The sequence below is a fragment of the Physeter macrocephalus genome, chromosome 4 (assembly GCF_002837175.3).
Source record: "Physeter macrocephalus isolate SW-GA chromosome 4, ASM283717v5, whole genome shotgun sequence".
Classification (NCBI taxonomy): domain Eukaryota; kingdom Metazoa; phylum Chordata; class Mammalia; order Artiodactyla; family Physeteridae; genus Physeter; species Physeter macrocephalus.
Genome location: NC_041217.1, coordinates 129,234,234 through 129,256,935, shown reverse-complemented (window position 1 = coordinate 129,256,935; position 22,702 = coordinate 129,234,234). Strand labels below are relative to the sequence as shown.

The window sequence follows — 22,702 nt, the reverse complement described above, 5'->3', positions numbered from 1 at the left end:
CTGCCCTGTAACATTAATTTAAAGGTTCCTTATTACTTCCAATCCTTCACAGCCTTGCTTTTAGGTTCTCCATGATTTTGCCCAAACCTTGCTTTCTCATCCTTGTCATTATTTACGATTGATAAGGATTGATTGGCTAGAATAAAAACAAAAAGGAAAAAAGATGCCTTTCAGAATAACATTGATACGATTCTGTAATTAGGACCGTTTGTTGTCTCCTGAAGTGGCACAGTGCCTGACAATAAAAGAGTCAGGTGTCCTTTGTGGTCAGGATCTGGTAGCACAGAACTCTTCCTCGCAAACTTAAAATGGTGTTCAGCATTTTTCCCTGTAGTTTAATTGGAAGAACACTGGGTGCTTCGGCTGGCGCCGAACGATTTAGCATTCCCCAGGGCCATTTGACTTTTCCCAGTCTTGCCTGCACGATGAATCTCAACATTCCTTCCTAGAGGTTTAAGACAAGCAACTTTTAAATGATAGGTGAAAACTTAGCTTTAAGAAATGACTTTTGAGATGAAAATCAAGGTCATTGACAAGATCTTTGAAATCCCTATGTATACGTCTGGGGGGCAAAGTTAATTAGAGAAAGACCAAGTTTAAAAATAGTGAAGATATAAAGTAAGACAGGCCTCTAGCCTTTTTTACATAGTGAGGGTAAACGGCAATACAGATTTTTTTTTCCCACCATTATTAATGGGTCACCTCTTTTCTTGAACAGTTAATTGGAGTGAATAAGCTCACCCTATCTTCTTTCTAGGAAAGAAGAATTAAGTAAAACAAATACTTCTTCCCTTTTTCTCATTCTTAAAATAATTTTAGGAAACCTTACTGGCAACTAATCGTGTATCACATTCAGCTAGTTTTATAATGCAAAGCAAGTCTAGTCGTTGCATGGAATGTTTCTCCACTGGCTTCATTCCTTAAACTTGGAATTAATGCCTTGTGGACAAAATGAAAAGCACCCTATTTGATGCCTGCCCCAGACCCCTCTGAGAGGAAACACAGCAGAGATCTGAAAATCAGACAGCTACGGGGAACCCAGTGCACTGCATTCTAATGCAGTTCTTCTGCCATGAGTGAAATGTTCACCTGCCCACCTTTTGTGTATGGATCTTTCTGATTATTTATTAGGGTTGGAGATTGAGAAGGGAGGAATCCAGGCAAACATCTAATTTGTCAGGAGCTAAATCCTAGTAAGTGCCTTGATGCCTAGCAAATACCTCTGCCTTCTACTGCCCCTTTGCTTTTCATTAGTGACTTGGGGTGGAGGAGAATGTATATACCCGCTGTAAAAATGCAAATTGGCGTGAGAGAGAACTGGAACAATTACAAAGGAGACCTCCTTGAAGGAACAGTTACAAAGGAGACCGCCTTGAAGAACTTATTTTGGAGAGGTAAACAAGGTCAACAAGAAAATGAACTCTGGCAGAACTCATATCTGTGGAGATGCATTCAGAATGATTCTCAGCTTGTTAATTTGCTTATTACCCCCGATGTCTCTTTGTTGTTCAAACAGAGAAAACTGTTTGCTACACTAGTGCAGGCCGAGTATGCTTATACACTGATGAGCTTCGTTGGTGATACTGCTCTCTGTGACTGGAGAATCTTCCCTGTTATGATTTTCCTTAATGCCAGACCTCATAGTGCTGCCTAAATACTGACAGTTTCTCTGGGGCATATTAGAAGGTAGCATTATACCATGCAGTCAACAACAACATGCCTACTATGTGCTGGGAATTCAAAGATGAATGAGAATCTGTCCTTGTCTTCTAGAAACTCACAAGGTATCAGGGGTGGGGAGGAGCTATGTAAACAAATAATTGCAGTGTGTTTTGTTAAGTGTTAGAATAGTGGGATATCCCCCTTGCAGAGAGATCAGGAAAGACTTTCCGTGGAGGTGAAAAATTAAGGCGAGCCTTAGTGAGGAATTTATTGAGAAAGTTAGTGGTAAAATGCATTCTAGGCGGGGGAGGCCACCCCTTTGAATGATTCCCTGTGTTATGAATTCCCAGTGGGGTATGTTTCTCTCATGGTGTGTGTACAACTTATGCCCCTCTCATGAATTCATTAACTGAGTGGTTCTAGGTACTGGGACAGGGGGGAAGAAATAAAGTCCCTGTGCTCATGTAACATGCATACCAACAGGGGAAGACAGACAGCAAAGAGTAAAACATAAGACATGTGAGATGTGACAAGAGCTACTGGGGTCGCTATCTTGTGTAAAATAGTATTTGAGCAGAACTCCAGAGGCAGGAGGGAGCAAGTACATCCAAAGACAATGTTTTTCAAGAAGGGGGAGCAGGAAGTACAAAGGCCCTGTGGCTGGAAATTGCTCAACAGGTCTAAGTAGCAACCTGGAGGCCAGTGTGGAGCAGACTGAGACTGGGGAGAGGGCAGGAGAGAAGTCAAAGGGTGAACAGGATGTAGGTAGGGGCTTTGGAACCAGGAAAAGGACTTGAGCTTTTACTCTGAAATGATTGGGAAGCTATTAGAGAGTTTGGGCCTGGAAGTGCCAAGAGCCTTGGCCCTAGAGTCAGACACATCTGAGTTCAAATCTCGCTCTGCCACTTTTACTAGCTCTGTCTGATTCCTCATCTTAAAAAATGAGGCTTATTTTTCTTATCCTGAAAGGTTGCAATGAGGAAGAGGAGGAGAAAAGTGGCAGTGGTGGTATTAATAGTAGAAGAGGTAGATAACAGTAAGAGAATTTGTGTATGTTTATCAGTATGTTAAGAGGCAGGGTGTGAATGAGAGATGAATGTGGCAGGGTGAGGGCAGTTATATGAGTATGAGAGGTGGCATTCTGAACAGAGCTCCAAAATCAGGCCTTGCAGACACTGGGCTGTGGTTGCTATAGATGAGGAATAATGCAAATACCCGGATAGCTTTGGATCAACCATGTGTATTAACAGTAGCTGGGCCTTCCAGAGCCTGAGAGCTGTCCAACTCAACTCCAGTTTTGAAGCAGTGTATTAATAAATGAAGAAATGCCAAACAGTTACCAATGCTGTTATATTTTAAATGTATCTGTTTAACAAATTAACTCTTATACAGCGTAATTGTGCATTTCTGAGCTAATTTCCGTTATTTATTTTTAAAGCATGAATTTAGAGAATATTGTGCATGCGTGATGTGTTATGTTAATGGGATACAAGTTCAAAGTTGTATGATCAATACCTTTTTCTTTTCATTTTGTCACTTTCTGTCTGTGACTGTGTATAAAGTCTCATTAGGAGAAGATCAAACATACAGGTTTGGGGGTTTTGATGAATATGAACCCCAGGCCAAAAAACAAACCAGCCAACCTTCCCACTATCTCCCCTGCTCTGCACATTAGGCCTTAATATTCTCTGCTGAATGCTGAGAACAAGGGTCCAGGTAACTTTGTGTTGTGTTTGGTTCAGGTGTGCCTTCCTCACGCTGGCTACTGTCTACAGCTTCTGCACATCTGCTTACACCTCCCTGTTCTCCTTTGCACCGTCAGCTCTTGAAGGATGGGGCTGTCTTAGCATCACTTCGTCCAGAGCCAGCCCATAGTCTGTGCTCAGTGACAGAAAACTGAGCTGGGCTACGTTGGGAAGGTGAGCCCTTCCAGAACATTTAGCTGAAAAGGTTGGACAAAGGAAGCTCACCAGCGGTTGTAGCAGTTTGAGGAACCAAGAAATCTTGATCCCAGATTTGAGCCATGGCCTCCAGGGAAGCCTAGAGTTGTGGGAAAGTAACCCCACCCTGTGTGGATTGGTTGTGTGGCTCTGAAGGAAGCTGCCTTTTCATTCATTAGTTAGTTCCTTGTTTGGTAAAACAGGGATTGTAACAACGCACACCTCCCAGGGTGGTGGTAAGGCAGAGACATTGCAAATCCAAGTGCTTCTTCCTTCTTTTCTTCCTCCTGTCTTCCCAGGAAGCCCCACCCAAAGATTAGTTCATCTCTAATTCTGAATTCGGTGGCTGCAAGTGGAGAGCAGCTGTCAGTGACTGAAGATTTGGAATATGCCCCTTTTTTCCCCTCTAAGTGGTCAGCGGGAGTGAGTATTTCTCTTTCCTTCTCCCTCCCTCTTTTTCCTTCTTTTTTCTTTTCTTTCTTTTTTTTTTAAAGATATTTCTTTTAACCAGACCGTACTTTATAGTCTATGGAAATATGGATTTATACAGAAATTCAACATAGGGAGACTATTACTGATATTTCAAGGAGATTCACGGAAGTGTTTGGATTTGAAAGGTGCATTAGTGTAGGGCTTTTCAAACAGTGATTAATGGGCCACCTCCATCACAACTACCTTGATGATTCTCGCACATATTGGCCTCCCCTGGGCTTGTGGACCCATTTATCTATTGGAGGCGGGGGCCCAGGAATCTGCATTTCATTACAAGCAAGCCGGATTTGTTTTGTATCTCTATAAAGTCTAATAACCACTATCTTAGTGATGGAATCCAAATTGTATAACTGTTATTGAGCACCTAGTATGTGTTCTTCATCATATTCATCACATAGATAGTAACAGGTCCTCACAGCTATGACCATAGGAAGGTATAGTTTACATTACATAAAGTCACCCATTGAAAGGGCATAAGTCAATGGCTTTTAGTATATTTCCAGAGTTGTGCAATCATCACCATAATCTTAAAACATTTTCATCATCCCCCAAAGAAACCTTATTCCCATTAGCAGTCACTGCCCAAGGGTGGATATTATTACACCCATTTTTAGAGGCAGGAAAATGGAGGCTTTGGACATTTAAGCAACATGCCTCCAACCCCGACAGTAAGTAGTGGAGCTGAGGACCATGGTCTGACTTCCTTGCTTCTAGAACCCATGCTCTTTCGACTATACCATGCCCCTTTCCAGGAACTCAAGACTTATATTTGCTTGGTGGGGAGAATAATTTGAGGTTCTGGCTTTTTTCTTGTTCAGTTGTTTTAGATAATATATTTTCCCTTCCCATTCTGGCTTTATAGGGTAAATAAATAGGTTTTAGGGATAAACAACAAGGTCCTCCTGTATAGCACAGGGCACTATATGCAATATCCTCTGATAAAGCATAATGGAAAAGAATATGAAAAAGAATGTATATATATGTATAACTGAATCACTTCGCTATACAGCAGAAATTAATACATTGTAAATCAACTATGTATACATTGTAAATCAACTATACGTTGTAAATCAATAAAATAAATTTTAAAAAATAGGTTTTAGTTTTTAGTTCATTATGCAGCACAGTTACATAGGAAATCGGCATGACTGAAAGCCAGGAGAAACCAGCATTTGGTCCTGTCCCTGATTGTGACCTATCATATACGGTGTTTGAGACTTACTTTCCTCTTCTGTCAAATGAGGAAGTAGTACCAAATCTTTTATTGATTCATTAAGCATTTATTGGACATTTAATGGTGATTACACTGGATGCTGGATATTCACAGAAAATGATTACAATTTTAATACCAGCTATGCTTAACTGGGCAAAAACAATGTGTCAGTCACTGTCCTAGCTTGTCATTCCATTTAGTTCTAACTGTAAGCCTAGTAGGTAGTGATGATCACTCTGTTCTGTCTCTACGGGGTTGGAGGTATGTTGCTTAAATTCCCATGAGGAAACTTAGGCGCGCAGAAGGTTTAAATAATTTGTGTTGGTCACACAGCTGAGACGGCTGAGGTCTGGATGATTCCAAAGCCTGGACCTCAGTCCTCACACTCCTCTCCAGGTGAGCAGGAGTTGTTATTGCCTTCTGTGAGGTCACTACTCGTGTTTCTAAACAAATACTTGCAACACCATGTGAAAGTAAATAATTCAGTGAAGGCACTAAAGGAGGTTTAATCTTCTGGCCTCTTTTTGAGTAGGTCTGGGGAGGTGTCTAGATGAGCCTCTGGGTTCTGTTAGAGGCATAGCTAATTATTGCATTTCTCCCTCTCCTGTAGCCCCTATTTGCTTAATACCTGCAGGTTGGATTTTTAGAACTACTTCCGTCCCCTGGTACCTGCAGGAACCCTGTTTGTTGAGCAATACTAGGCCAGGAGGGACCAGCATCTCTGTGATGTGTTTCCCAACTTGAATTTACCCCTCTGGCCTCCTTGGCATATGTTTACAAAGCCGCAGACTCTAGTAAACTAGAGATTTGGCCTGTGCTCAGACAGGTATTCCCCACCAAGTGTCATCAGTAATCAAAGGGAAAGTCACTTTCTCAAGGACCCAGCTTGCATGTGGGTTTCTAAAGAAACTTGAAGAAGGCATTTTGTTGAGCCTGGGAGCCAAGCTTGTCAAGGCTCTGGGAGCTAATGTGAAAGCCATTTCCTGAAAATATAGAGTTTTTAATAAGTCTTGTCACTATGGAAGGCTTCGGAAGTGCTGATTTGGAAGAGCTCCTGACATTGGGATGAGGACACAGGAAACCTCAAATGACTTTTTATTCCTAGGAATAGTTGTTCATTTTGAAGGATTTTTAAAAGTTATTGCTTACTGAGCTCTTACTGTATGTAAGGAATAAGTGCTATACAAGCACTGAACCTCACAAAAAACCTATAAGCTCGCTATTATTGTCGCCTCTGTTTTACAAATTAGGAACTGGTGCACATCTAACCTCTCCACAGCCACTCAGCTGGTAATAGAGGATTTGTTTTGTTTTGTTTTTTTAAACTCCCTTTCACCTTCCTATTTTTTTTAACCCTAAAAACTTGCAGAAATAATTTTAACCAGCATTTATTCATTAAAATTATATTGTGAATCTGAGCCCAGAGAGCCATTCATTGTTCATTGAGATGTGAGTTAATGATTATTGCTGAGAATCATGGCATGTCGTGCTGGAGCCATTACAGCAGGGTTGTTACCATGGTATTCGATATGCATGACAGGCACCCTGGCTGTGAGAGCCTGAAAGACGATACAGTGAGGAGGACCTGGGAGACATTTGTGTAATCATATTAGCATCACATTTATTCCAGAAAGGCTAACTGCTCGGTTTCACGTGTTAATGTCCACGTTTATGCTCACCACTCTCAAGACTGGTTTTCTCTATTTAAATTTTCATCTTAAACTATTCATCCCTTCAATACTTGGCCTCTCCTCCTGCAACAAGTTTTAGAGATATGTTTATAATATTTTTCTTAACAATTTAAGTCAAATTTCACCAGCAAATATAATTTTCTTGAAGTATCCATTTCATATGGCAGAAAGACCTAGCATTAGTAGCTTCTCAAAAGTCTAGCAATTGATACTTCAGTAAGATTCTAGCACAATAGTAGAGTGGAAATTTTAGGATCACCAAGGTTTATATAATCTAACCCAGTTTTCCACTTCATAGGTAAGGGAAACTAGACCTAGGGAGGCTTAATGCCTTCATCAGGCGTATAGCTGATTTATACAGAGCTAGTTTATACAGAGCTGCAATTTGACATTATTAGCTTTTGTGATAAATTTTGATTTATAGTTTCTGCACTTAATGAAGCATCACTTTAAATAAAAGAATAAACCAGAATTGAACTTATAAAAATTCTCTCTATTTGGATATGGCATAAATGAACATTTCATTTGAAAACCATCCAAAACAGACTCCCAGTAGCATATTTTGAAATGTCGAGAACCAGTCTTCGGGACTTCCCTGGTCGTCCAGTGGTTAAGACTCCGTGCTCCCAGTGCAGGGAGCCCGGGTTCCATCCCTGGTCAGGGAACTAGAGCACACATGCCTCAACAAAGATCCCACGTGCCACCACTAAGATCCGGCACAGCCAAATGAATAAAATAAATATTAAAAAAAAATAGAAAACTAGTCTTAACTCAAAATGCAACGTTGCAACTGTGATGCTTTTTTTTTTTTTTTTTTTTTGCGGTACTCGGGCCTCTCACTGTTGTGGCCTCTCCTGTTGCGGAGCACAGGCTCCGGACGCTCAGGCTTAGCGGCCATGGCTCACGGGCCTAGCCGCTCTGCGGCATGTGGGATCTTCCCGGACCGGGGCACGAACCTGTATCCGGACCGGGGCACGAACCTGTATCCCCTGCATCGGCAGGTGGACTCTCAACCACTGCGCCACCAGGGAAGCCCGCAACTGTGCTTTAAACCTGAACAGTTGTTTTTCATTAAGCTGTTTTTATATAAATTATTTTTTTGAACAAGTATTTCTCCATCTCATTCCATAATATCGCTCTGTGCAAGTGCTGTAGGGGTGGTTAAATTGAATAAAACAGCCCCTCAGAGGATTTTATAATTTTTACAAAGGAGATAATGACAATGGGAAACTTTCAGTTAAGGTCAAGTGTCATTTGAAGGATCAAAGATGATCCAGTTCATTTGGTTTCTAAAGTTGTCACAGATCCTTGGGATAGTAACTGGCTTCTAAATGGACTAGGTTTTTTTCTTTGTGAGAAGGCTTAGGAACAGTTGAGGGAAGTGGGTGCATGGCTCTGAGCATGTGGAATATAAACATTCTTAAAGCACCTATTTCATCATGTCACTCCCCAGCTAAAAATCCTTCTAACAGCTCTTTATTTCTTGGCAAGTACACATTTATTCATTTACTCATTCAAAAAAATGTTTACTCAGTGCCTACCATATGTGTAAAATCCAACTCCTCTTCCTGGCTTGAAAAACCTCCACAGTCTAGCACCATCATTTCTATTCCATTGAGTTCAGTTTTATTTCCAAAAGCTTCCCTTAGGCAACTGACTTGGTATCATGATTACTGACTGTGGAGTCTGTCTCTAGATTGTGATCTTTGCTACGAAAGAAGCAATCTCCTTATCTTTGAACACCCCATTTCCAAGTACACAGGCCAGTGCTTAGTAAGTCCTTTTTAAGGGTTTTCTTGAGGCCAAAGGATCTAGAATGTAGGGTCCACATGGGCAGGGATTTTGTTACGCTCTTTTTTGTATCTTTAGTGTGTAGAACAGTGCCTGGCCCCAAATATTGAATACTTAGTACTTTGTGTTTAGTACTATGTGACAAACCCTCTCTGTGAATGCTCTGAAATGCTGTCACTTAAGCTCTTTTTCTTTTTTTTCCTATTTAAACCTGACCTCAAATTCAAGCCCAAGCCCATCTCTTCAGAGTCCTGCTCCCCAGCCCCCCACGAACTCTGGCAGCACATTGGGTCTGCGCCAAACATCCTGAGTTCATCCGGAGCCTGCATTGCACTGTTCACTGTTCATCCTTACTTCTTAATCTTTCATTTCTTATCCCAGCTAGAGAATGAGCTCCTTAAGAATATGGAGCCTATTTTACATGGTTTCTGATTCTATCAGAAAGGATGTGATTGATTAACTTGAGTTATTAATTAAACACTGTCATTTACATCTGGAAGGCTAAGCATTTCAGGGTTTCCAGTTCCCTTTGTCCTTAATGGATGGATTCCCGAGGACCTGAGCGTTTGTGTGGGTTTGCAGCAGGCACAGAACACTGAATATTGAAGGCTTATATACTTGAAGTGCCTTCCTCCAAGAATAAATGCATAGCCATTTAACTACCCCTCCTTTTTTTTTTTCCTTCAAGGTGAAATTTAAAAAGCCTTAATGGAGATCTGGAGTTTAGGGAGTGAGGAAATTAAGAGTTAGGAGAGTGGAAGTAGGGGAGTGGAAATCTGGCCCCATCTGCAAAGCGTTTGGGCAAGTCAGCTTTCCATTTCTGAGAGGTTTCCATGTGCATTGTCATGAATATTATAGTCAAGTTACATTGGCTAAAAGGCTGAGTCTTTCCAACATGTGGAACTGATTTACTTGCCTTTTCCCCTCTTACCTCCTTTGAAAGCCCAAGCACAACAACAACAACAACAATTCAGTAACCCTTCAGAAGCTTTATTGCATTTAGGGAAGTGTTTCCATCTTGTTATGCCTGTCTTTGTTCTCTCGGTTCCTATTTACTCACTGGCTCTCCTGGTTTAAATGCTACAACAGGAAATCAAGTGATCAAGACTAGAAACTTTGCTTGCTGAGATTATTGCTTTAGATTTTCCCTGCTAAATCAGACTGCAGGCTGTTCCTTTTTCCCTGTAATTTCTTTTGAGAGATAGAGAGGGCCAAAACTGGCAACCCTTTGTAAAGGTGACCCTTGTCACCGATTTGTGACTCTCCACAAGCTTTCTTGCTTGCTACTCAGAGCTCATGTTGGTTTGAAGGGTAAGTTAAATACCATCAGACTAAGGAGTTCATAATTTGAGTTCTTTTGCAAACTTGAAGTATCCAAGGGACTGTGTGTGTGTGTGTATATACTCAGAGCCTGAAGAGGACAGGGAAGGAAAAACAGAGGTGAGGGGGGAAGACTCTATTAATAGATTGTTGAGAAAAGGGGAAGTTTTTTTTATCTTAAAGAGAAAGGATACTTTGTTCCCTTTTTTTGCTAGCTGGTTGAGTAATCAACCAAACTGACCATCTGTATGACTTAATGCCTAGATTAATGGATACACACACGCTTATTTATGTTTACTATGTACCATGCAATGTGCTGAGGAATCATGGCATGGACCAGTTGTCAAAGAATTTACAACAAAGTTAGAACCTAGAAATCCAGAAGAGTGGAAGGAAATAAAGTAAACTGTAAACTGGTTTTTACTGAGTGGTCAGACAGTAGATTTTTTTTTCCCTCTTCTTCCTTTACATATTTTCAAATTTTCTACAGTGAGCATATTACTTTAACTGTAGCATAGAGTGTCTTTGCTGCAGAAGTTCAGAGAAGGGAGAGATTACCTTTGGGAGCTTGTTAGGGATGAGGTGGGACTTGAGTTGATAAATATTTTTACAGGTATTTTTGGCCCCCTGTACCTCCAACTATCATAGCATAGCTATCATTAAGAGGATATTCTTAAGAGATGAACAGTAATGGAATAGAATAATAATAGAATAACCATCAAGACTGTTCGAATAACTATCATAATGGTATGTGAAATACATTCATAATGTTTTTAGTGCAGTCTACATAAATTTATCTTCACATTGATGAGGTAAAGATATGTGAAGTACCTAGTGCTAGACAGATAGTAAGCACTATACAAGCAATAGTTATTATCATTTGTTATATATAGCAACCGTAAAACAAAATAAGGAAGTCTGTTGGGGCAGGACATGTGTGCCCAGGGTACCATTTGCACAAGGTCATCTATTGTGTACTGATTCATTTTGTTTTAAATTCCCAATCTAGGCCTCTTCCTCTACCATGATTTTCAGTACCTAAGCATTTCCCTTTGTCATGAAACTGGAATAGCCCTGTTTCTTGCAAGTCACTGTGGTATTCAAGATCAGATATTTATAGTGAGGATCAAGCATGAGCCCCTACATTTACTTTTTCCTCTGTAAGCTCTCAAGGTGGTGATCTAGTACAAATGGTTCTCTGTAGAGTTTATTGTAACTGAATGTATGTCTTTTTTTTCCTAGTGTATCAACTCTTTGAAAAATGTTTGTCATTACCCATCATAAAGGAAATTCATGCTCCATTTTGAGATTGGGGGGTGGGGAGGAAAGAATATATGTTCTGGATTCATTATTCATAGGCAAGCCCTGTTACTATTTTGGTCACTTTCTAGATTTTACCTAAGTTTTCTCTATTAAGATGATGATTACATAGAGGATGATACATAAACTTTGGAGTAAGGCAAATTTTGCGCCCAGACTTGGCCACTTAATTACAGTGTTCTACATTTGGGCAAACCAAACTTCTAAGACCTCAGTTTTCTCACCTGTAAAATGATGACATAGTAGCTAACTACTGTGAAGGGTTGCTATGCGTATTAAGTGAGGTAATGTGTTGCAAAGCACCCGAATCCATTCTGTGCCCTTGTTAATATACATGGTAACACTGTTACGTATAATGTACCCCCCTTACACACATATAATTAGAACAATATTTGTGTATTAAAATGCTCGTTTTAAAATATGAACAATAACAAAAATCATTGTAAACACTTTTATTAGCTGCACAGTATATTATTGATTGGATGAAGTGTAATTAATCGGTCCCCTATTGGACAGTTAGGTTATTATTATTTTTTTTTAGTGGTAACCTTTTCAATACTCTTGGTAAACTATTTTCTTGAACTACCTGTATCCAGACGAACAAATTTAGAGATTTTTTTGTTCAATGACGGAGATTTATGGCACCAGGTTTGTGATCTCAGAATGCAGATGATGAAGCCTCCTTAGAGGATGTCATTTTTCTGGACCTTCCATGTGTTCCACAGTGTGAGGTTAAATAGTCTGGTAAAAATCGGGCAATGTCTACTCTGGGCAGAGTGATCCCTTATAATCTAGTAAAAGCTTATTCATGGGGTATGCTTAGGGGAGAATAGAGTTATGCATATGTTTTCTTCCCTGAAACACTTAAATTAAGTTGCCATTAATTCCCTGTCCAGTGATTGTTGGAGTTTGCTTTAGTGACAGCATGGTTAATGTTGGTCAACATCTTGAGATAACAGTGGTGATCTATATTTTCCTCCCCTTTGGCCACAATTCCTAGAACAGTAGGAAGAGATCCAGAGAGGAATGAAGCTGTTAGTGAACTGTCAGCCAAATTGGCTTGCGACAGAGACCTGTAAACGTCAAGAGAATAAGCTTTTGAATAAAAATTCTGTCCTGCATTTTCTTAGCAAAGATCAGGGAGGGAGTCCAACAGAATCTTATTAGGCTTGTTAGAGGTATTTATTTCTCCTCTGTGGTTTTGTGCTATACCATTCATTTAAACATCTAGTTAAAATTTGGCAGAGCTGTTGGAGGAGTGAAGGTGGAGCCAACTGTCAGGATTGACCATCTTATTAAACACTCATGTAATTGTTCCTGTTCCAGTTAAGTGGAATTCTCTTGCCATCTGTTAAGCAGGCTCAATTAATAGAGAGATTTGGGAGGGAAAGATGGTGGGTAGGGAGGGTGGGTCAATGGAGTGAGGACTTGGGGACAGGGAAGGACTAAGTTGCAGCCCTTAAGAGGTGAGGGAAAGTAGCTCCCCCTCCACTTACACTCTCTCTCTATCTCCCTCTCTCTCTCTCACACACACACACACACACACACACACACACACACACACACAGCAGGATGTCTTTTTTTCTTTTCTTGCGGGAGAGGTAGGGGAACTGTATTCAAGTGTAATGTGGCTCTTTAATTTCCTCTTTGGGGGAGGAGGGGGAAGGCAGCGCTTAGGGAATAAAAGAACAGAATATGCGAAGAGGAGATTTGATTAAATTGTGTCATATAAGTTTAGAGCATCCAGGTTGGATGAGACTCAGATACAGACAACTTTTTTCTTGCTGGAAATTCAGGTTAGTACAGTACCATTGATGGGAAGTTGAAGAACTAAGTCATGTTATATACTTAGAGTTTGAGGGAGTAATTAATATGTAGCCTCAGGGAAGGCTCAGGAGACCTTATCTGTAAATTGCTAGGTGACTCTCCAGCATTGGTACAGTCTAATTTCATCTGGTTGCAGATTGGGGGGGTGTAGATTTTTTTTTTTAAGTATTTATAATAGCCCAGTTAATAGATTATTGTCCTTTTTAAAACTGCATAAATGATTTTTAAAATATACAAAAACATTTGTCTAGGGTATATTTTAAAGAGACTGCCTAGAATGTGTGTTTAAAGTAGATCTATTGAAGTACGGCATACATACAACACAGTGCACAGTCATAAATGTACAGCTGGATGAGTTCTCACAAAAGTGAACACATCTTTGCACCTAGATCAAGAGATAGAACATTTCAGCATCCCGAAAGTAGGCTTCATGCCCTATTCAGTTGACTCTTCCACAGAAGGTAACCACTATCTTGGCTTCTAATAGACTAGGTTAGTTTTGCCTGTTTTTGAACTTGATGTAAATGGAATTAACGTTCTTTGTGTCCTGGTGTCTGGCTTCTTTCACTCAGTAATATGTTTATAAGAGTCATCATGTTGATGCATGTTGCAATTGTGTGTTCATTTTCATCTCGCCCAAATATTCGACTGTGTGAATTCACACAGTTTGTCTATTCTGTTGCTGACAGGCATTTGGATAATTTCCAGGTTGGGGCTATTATGAGTAGTGCTGCTATGAACATTCTTAAGATTTCTTTTGATAAATGCGAACACATTTCTGCTAGGTATATACCAGGATGAGAACTGCTGGGTCACAGGATATGCATATAATTAACTTTAGAAGATACCGCCAGTTTTCCAAGGTATGTGTTTTAATGAGGGAAAGGTCAGTTTTGTCTTTAGATCAGAGTACTTAGTTGCCTTGAGCTTAAGAATAAGGCACGTTGTTGTTCTTGTATTCTTTTCATTATGGAAATTAATATGACTGACAAAGAGGAGCCAGTGAACTATTTCTCCTTAAAATAACTGGTAAAAACCCCTCACCCATTTTAATGATGTTTTCACTTATACGACAAAGTGTATTTTTACTTCTCGTATTTGACAGGAATGAGAAGAGTAATGGGCAAGAACAAGCAGTATGTTTGCCTTTACTTCCAGGGATTTGTACACCGAGGAGATTGACTTCAAACTCCCTCCAGATTGTGCTCAAATTAAGAGTTCAAATGTCTGGAATTCCTTTGGTCCTCGAGGGAATTTGAGTAAGGGAAAGTGACAACCTGGAAATAGAATGTGGAATGCCCACCCGACCCACCTACATCCTAACCCTGTTACTGTGAGCAAAGCATCAGAGAAGACGAACAATCTGACCTTTGGGGATTGCTCTTCATGTCATGTTTTAAGAAAATTTTTTCCATTTCCACTTTTCGTGTCCTCTGACAACCAAGAAACTCTTGCAGTCATGAAAATGTCAGCTAGGTGTATCACTTGGAATTCCTGGCTCTCAAATTAAAAATAAAATGCCCAGAAAACTCTGTATTCTATTCCTTTCACAGTTTTACGTAGCAATAGAAAGTAATAAAAGATAAAATCTTTGTCTGGGACTCTTATTAGTTATGCCTGACATTGGTCATATGTATATAAAGTTATACCAGCACATTGTATCTTGCTTAAAATAAAATTGATAGAAAAAGACCCCAATCTTCACTTTTTTTCTGCATGCTGATATTAGGATTTCTAGATTATCCTGAACGAAAAGGTGATGTGAATAAATTTAATAGTTTTGCTAGAAGCAATGCCTGTTTTTAACTCACGACCTAGGTTTAGACCTCAACACTTGAATTTTTTTTACCTGTGATGCGTTTTCTAACTTCTGAGCTGTAGTTTTTAATCTGTAAAATAGGTTTCAGATCACTTTCTCCCACATCGGGTTATTGTAGGGATCAAATGAGATCATCTATGTGAAATTGTAAACTATGAAAGTACTAAGCCTAATAAGCCTTTGAGAACTGGGCTTGCCAGGCCCTGCATTTTAGGAAAGATTATTACTGGCCATTAATCTAGAGCATAATGGAATATCACTCTATACCTTGAGATCTTGGGCACACAACTAGCCTGAGCTTTTAACCTTGCACCAGACGTGGCTGGCTGACCTGTTTAGTTGTGAGTTACTTGTCTAGGTTCTATTGGCGTTTCACTAACACCCTTCCCCGCTGGGGCGAGAAGGGCAAAAAGTTGTTTGCTTAGTGATAGCTCCAAACTATTATTCTAGCAGGCCACCTTTCATTTCTGGGGTGGTAAGAGGGTTGTATAAAATATATAAGTAGTCTGTAAGATCACTACTGCTCACATCTATAACTTCTTTCTTTTAAACTTTTCTATTACCCACCTAATTTTTATTAGGTGTTGAGAATATAGAAACACTTATAAGCCATAAAAGGCTCTAATAAAAGTGTTGGCCATCATGATTGATACTAATTGTTAAGAAAATGAATGAGTAAAACAGGGGCTGGACACGGCCTGGCAAACACTTCCTGGCTTATATTCCTTATTACTACTGAGGAATTCACCTTTCTTTTAACAACAAAGAAGAGGGAAGGATCTGAGGTTCCTCATTAGGTGTGGCCCTTGGTAGTTGTTTTGAGCAAAGTGGATCTGGTTTGCTTCCCAGAACATGGGTTACTCCATCAGTCACCTCTTGGGGGAACACCTCCCAGGACAGGACAGATAATGTATCAACTGAAATATCGCTGCCAGAAATGAAATAAGAAATTGACCACACTCATGAAGATATGGCGACACTTCATGAATTATGTTAGTTTTTAATAAACGTGCACTCTTGGTACTGAGCAGGTTGTGAAAATCAAATTATATAAAAATAGAGAATATGGTCTGGGAGTGTAGGTGGCAGTGACATTGACACAGCCTCTAAAAGCATTTTTGTCTAGTGAACTAAGGTGTTCACCAGAAAACTGGGGCTGGAGGTGTGCAGATTTATAATTCCTTCTCCAAAATGATGTCTCTTTTAGGATTCAGAATCCTGATGCACCTTGATGATGAAACACCCCCAGTGAAATCTAAAGCAGTACCCTATAATCAGATGCATTAGTACATCTGCATCAAAAAGAATAAGTACTCACACTAAGTGGTTTAATAAAGACATAAATACACATCAGTTCAAGTTAGGATTTACTGCCAATAAGTTCAGGTCGTGTCATATTTTGCTAGCAAATGTGTTATGCAAAACTTTTGATTTTTCAGAGCCTTTTGAATTTTAGAATTACACATAAAGGTAGCAAATACTCATGAGACAATAGGGTTAGTAGCACCATAACTGGAGTCTCACTGCCTGGGTTCAAATTCCAGCCTTGCCAAGTGACTTTAGGTAAATTACCTAATTTCCCAGGGTCTTCGTTTTTCATCTTTGGAGCTGCAGGAATTTTGTTATTACATAAGATATGCATATGAGGTACAATGTGAATTGCATTAGGCACTCAATAAAATATGCTTCTGTTTCCTCATATATCCTCATATAATGGGGATAATAATAGTGCCTGTCACAAAGGTGTTTTATGAGACTGAAATAGGTATATAGGTGTAACATGCCTTAGAATAGTGTCTGCCCCACAGTAAACATTTAATAACTAGTCACCAGTATCATTATCACCATTACTAAAAATCTGTACCTTTCCTATCAGCAAGTCATTTTCAGGAAAGAAAACGACAGTAAGCATCTGTTGACTGAATGAGTGGCGCATTGAAAAATTATGATAATTTGTAATTAGAATTTTCCAGACTGTAATTCCGTCCCATTCCATCTCCATCCTTCCCAAGTGTGTTTGCTTCCCTTCCCCCAAGCAACATCCCCCCACCCCACCCCTCCCCCAGCCCCAGCGCCTTGATTTTCCTTCATTCGCTAACAGATACGTTTCTTGGGTTCTTTTTTTTTTTTTTTTTTTTTTTTTTTTTTCAGTTTGTTACAGGTTAATCTCTTGTGATTGGTCAGTAATGGTGGGGTTTGGTAAAGTCATAAGTCTGCAAGATGTTGTAAATGCAGGCAATGTCTGCAGGACTGGGTACCAGCAAGGCAGAGACCAGCGGGAAGAATGTGTGTGCTTGTATGCCACAGTTTGGACTGATGTCTTGGCGCGGCCGTCTTATTTCCTGGCATGTAAGGACGGGATTCTCTCTTAAGGCCACACATATTTGGCAAGCCCTATTATTTTACTCTTTCAAGGGGCTGCTTGGGTAATGAAGGTGATAGACAATATTGAGTAGGTACTTGTTGGACAGGGACGTGAGGGAATATGGAAAGAATCTTTTTTAAAGAGCTTGATTACATTAGACTGTAGTGTCTGTAAACAATTACAGCATTCAGGGAGTGCAGGATTTAAATGAGAAACACAACTTTGTCAGACTATACCAGTCGGATAAAATGGCATGGGCTCCGGAAATCTATAATTAAATGTATTTTTGAAAATGAAAAATATAGCGTAACATCTGGTTTATTTCACTACAGAAGTGGATGGATATTGCTTACATAAGTGTGATTGACTTTGGCTGATATTTGAATTTCTCTGTGTAAAATAACTATTTTAATTAAATTTTTCTGCTTGATTCTATTTGTGCTGTAAACAGCTTATTCACATACACATTCATATAGAAAATGGCTGTCTTATTTAGGAAATCTAATGTTTGTTCATTTTCTTTTCCTTGCAGCGGATATTCAACTCCTTTGTTTACACTGAGAAAATCTCAAATGGAGAAAGTGAAGTACAGCAGGTAAGAGGTGATTTAGCATTTAACATTCTGTCTTGGTTTTGGATGTGACTTCATTACTCTTTCCAATCTCCACGTGAGGCTGTCTTTTGTTTTCTGTGTATGATTTCATATACATCTTAAGCAAAATGGTGACAACCTCCCACTTCATGTTCTTATAAGCAGTTGAAATAATGGTTATATAGATGGCTTTCTGCTATTCATGTTATACTTTGAAAATATTATTTAGTGCCTTGTTATTGTTTTGGAAATTCCTAAACTACTCAAATTTTAAAATATTAGAAATTATTTCATCTGCTATAGGAAAAAGTGCCCAGGCTTTGGAATCAGACAAACCCCAGGTCAAATTCTGGTTTTCCTACTTACTTCATGACTCCCAGGAAGCAATTTAGCCTTTTGAGCTACAGTTTCTCACTCTTAAATCAGAGGGACATAATATCTGCATGATGGGGTTGTGAGAATTAAAAGAAGTAATGTCAAATTAACTAAGAATAAGTGAAGTGCTTTAGGTGGAAGGCCTGACATAGAAGCAGCTCAGTGGATGTTGGCTTCTTTTGTTCTTTTATTTTTCTTTCCTCTTCTTGTATTCTTCCATTGCTGCTTTTTTCCCATCTTCTCAATGCTCTGTGAGGTCAAAAAGTTCTGAGTCCAGATTCTATTTACTTTATTTATAGCTGGCTTCTAATGGACTGCTTCCTAAATTAAAACATAGTGTTGGTGAACTTGGTCATAAATAATTGATCTGTGCTTGAAAAGAAGGGTGGTAAAGAGGATTCTGGGTTTTAATTTCAGTTAATCCACCAACTTCATTACACCATGTGACCACCAACTGGTAATTTGAAGCTAGGTTGGAGACTTAAGTAAAAAACAGGACCAAGCTAAAAACCAGAGTGTAGCAGAGTGCTTCCACAGAATAAAAAGATAACTATAGGAAAATACATAATAATTTAAACTCTCTGGGGCCTTTATCTTATTCATGGAAAACAGCTTGACTTGATCTGAACTTCAGAAGTGCTATGCAAGAGGACAAAGTTTTGCAAGTATCATTAAAGTGAAGTTATTTATAGGATATTTATTTATAATAAATTACTGTAATTTGATCTTGAAGTTCAGTGTCTCTTATTTATAGGCATTAAAGATCTTTATTGGTTTCTGCAGGTTAAATTTAGAGGACATAAGCCATTAAGCATGTACCCTTTTTCTTAGCTTTAGATATTTTTAAAAACTAATGACCTGAATTATAGTGAATGTGGTTTGCTATATCAAATCTTACCTTCATAATTCCTGTCTTATTTTTATTCCAGCACACTGGAAAGTGCTTTAGGGTCATGAAATTTAAAAGGATTTTTATAGGGGAAGGTTTCTACACAAAGCATGCTCAAGGAAACTTTTTGGGAGACCAAAGGCCATTTGATAACATTTTAAAGAAACTGATCCAGGGATATCAGTTTTACTGCTTTTCTTGAGTAACAGATACAAGTTCTTCCTTCACTGGTTTTTAAACATGAAAGTTGTTTTGTTTTCTTGGAGTGATGTTCTTGCTTTTTTCTTTTTATCTAGCTGTGAACAAGTTGGGAAGCCTTCCATAATAATTTTTTAAAATTATTAGCAGCTGGTTTAGCACACATAGAACACTGGTTATTTCAGTGTATTATCACATTGATTTTTTCCATATAACCCTGAAGGAAAGATACTATCCTTATTACAGATGAGGTAGCTGAAACTCCAAAAGATAGAATAAGTTAGCTGTAGTCTCATGACTAATACATAAAAGAGCTAGTTTTCAAAGTAAGTTTACACTAAGTTATATTATCCATATTTTTATTTTAACAGAGTTTATTTTTAAAATCTATATTTTCATACAAAACAGTAGTCTGCTAAACTGTCTTTGGCTGAATAAGTCAGATGAAGGAGAGTCACCACATCGTCAGTTCTGCCTTCTCTCTTTGATTATCAAAAAGTTGTCTCTTATATTGACTAGGAATGTACTTTTTAACTTTTCTCTAATTTCTCCAGTCTCTTTAGAAGAACCCTGGACAAAATAGATCTTATGCCTCTTTTGCATCCAGTATTTGGAGATAATTATCATACCATTATCATTTAGCCTAAAATTTAAAATACCCAGATCGTGGATAATTTCTTCTTCTATGACAAGATTTCCAGGCCCTTTCAGTCCTCTGGTCACTCTAACAACAACAACAATAATAAAACCTTATATTTACATATTTACCGAGTATTTGCTCTCCCTTCATTATTGTGATGCTCTTGTGGCTTGAATTGGACTAGAGTTGTTCCCATTCTAAAGTGACAAAACAGAGAGCTCCTCACATCTTCTTGACTTGATTAATAACTACCCAGGAACTCTGGGCCCTGTGATCCGGGCCAGTACCCAGGATGAAATCTTTAGGGAAATGCTTACCTCTTAGGTTTCCTGTTCTATCCCCCATCACAGTCATTCACACTTTCATATATATTATCTCCTTGAAACTTCAGAATAACTCTGTAAGGTAGGTGGAGTTACTATTACTAACCAAGTTCAGAAAGGTCAAGGATCCTAGATAATTAGTAATTGAGCTGACTTTTTTAAAATTGTGAAATATATCAAACATGTGAAGAGTATATAAAACATATGTGAGTAGAATAAAGAAATACTATATTAAAATGAGCACCTCAACCTACTACCCATATAAAGAAATAAAGCATTACCACTACTTCAGAAAGCCCCCATGTGACCTTCCCAGGTGGTACCTCCCTTCCTCTCCCACAGATAAGTCTATCTTGATTTTTTTGTTAGTCATTCCTTTGCTTGTGTGTGTCTGTGTGTGTATGTGTGTTTGAGATATATATATATATATATATATATATATATCCGCAAATTCATTATTTGACTGTTTTTGTTCTTTATATACATCTTAAGTGTATTATTCATGTATCTTGCTATTTTACTGAGCATTATATTCCTTCAAATCACCTATGTTGATATCTGTAACTAAGGTGCCTTTATTTCCAATTCTGTGGTATTCCATTAAATGCAGTTTATGTATCCATTTTTCTGTTGGTGATGTTTGGGTTGTTTCTAGTGTCGTAATTTTTGTTGCTGTTGTTCATATCTCCTGGTGCAGAGTTCAGGTGGAATAATTCTTTGAATTGCAGGAACATTATTATCCCTCACCTCTGCCAATTAAATGCTAGTGTGTGTGTATCTATACATGTTCCAAGTGCCCTAGGTGAGGAGACGGACTGTTTAGCTCAGGTGGAGAATCCCTTTTCTAGAGTAGAATTGCTGGGTACCAGAGTGTTCAATGTGTCTGGATAATGCAAAACTGCTTCCACAGTTGTTGCCATGGCTTACCTTCCTACACACGGAGTACTGGAAACGTGCTGCTCTGTACCGTCTTCAATACTTGTTGTTACTGAGTTTTAATCTTTTCCAAGTTTGGGGTGTCTGAAATTATATCCAATGGGTTTAATTTGTTTTACTCTGATTACTAATGAGGCTGAAATGACTTTTTACATGTTTATGGTTCATTTTTGTATGTTTGTTGTTTTGTTGTTTCAAATGTCTGCTAATGTCTTTTGTCCATTTTTGAAATTGGGTTGTCTCTTTATTTTAGAAGTTTAAATATTCCACACATGTTCTATATCAGCTCTGTCCAAAAGAGACTTCTGTGATGATGGAGATGTTTCATATTGGTGCTAATCAAGCAGCCGCTAGCCACATGTGGCTGCTGAGCACTTGAAATGTAGCTAGAGCTACTGAGTAATTAAATTTTAAATTTCATTTAATTTAATTTTAATAAAATAGCCCCATATGGCTAGTGGTTACCATATTAGATTCCCTTACAGGTTTATGTTTCATAAATATAAATGTTCTCCCAATGTGTGGCTTTTCTTTTCACTTTCTTTATGATATCTGTTAAAGAATTGAAGTTTTAATTTTAATAGTCAGGTTTTTTTAAACCAGTCTTTTCCTTTAAAAGTAGTCATCTCGGACCTCCCTGCTGATCCAGTTGTTTAAGACTTCGCCTTCCAACGCAGGGGGTGCGGGTTCAATCCCTGGTCAGGGAGCTAAGATCTCCACATGCCTCACGGCCAAAAAACCAAAACATGAAACAGAAGCAATATTGTGACAAATTCAATAAAGGCTTTAAAAATGGCCCACATCAAAAAAAATCTTTTAAAAAAATAAATAAAAATAGTCATCTCTATGAGACAGGTTTCATAAAGCAAAGAGATTTACTGATATTGAAAGATCTTAATGTTTGTTTTAAGTGAATTAAACTTTTGCTTTCTTATCTCAAGCTAAATATTTTATAGTATTTTATTAATAAGTTAAACAAAAAAAACTTTTCCTTTTTGGTCTCTGATTATTGTGTGTTGTTAAATTCTGCCCCAAAGACATAAAGATTTTCTCCTTTATTGTCTTCTAAAACTTTTGCCTTTCTCATTTAAGACTTTTATCCACCTGGAATTGATTTTAGTGTTGCATGTGAAGTAGGTATTCAATTTCTTTTTCCTCTGCCCCATATGTATTTCTAAGTGTTCTTATACTATCTGTTGAACAATTTGTCTTTTTTTTTTCATCTGTTTTCAGTCATTAGTCAAGTTTCCACGTATGTGTGAGTTTGATTTGGTTCTGTTGGTATATTTATCTGTCACTGTGCCAGTAC

The 22,702-nt window shown here is 38.5% G+C and overlaps 1 protein-coding gene across 2 annotated transcripts in view; it reads left to right on the top strand.

The window, feature by feature from the left end:
- CACHD1 (cache domain containing 1) overlaps window positions 1-22,702 on the top strand; it is a 217,369-nt gene that overhangs the window by 64,338 nt on the left and 130,329 nt on the right. Inside the window, exons 1-2 of one of the 2 annotated variants that reach the window (XM_028489306.2) lie at window positions 4,004-4,025; window positions 17,973-18,035. Coding sequence is in view for 1 of the 2 variants with exons in the window: in XM_024119787.3 (XP_023975555.1) it covers window positions 17,973-18,035 (63 nt within the window). In the remaining variant the exon portion in view is untranslated. Of the gene's footprint in view, window positions 1-4,003; window positions 4,026-17,972; window positions 18,036-22,702 lie in introns of those variants that run through there. The other variant, XM_024119787.3, reaches the window with a different exon arrangement.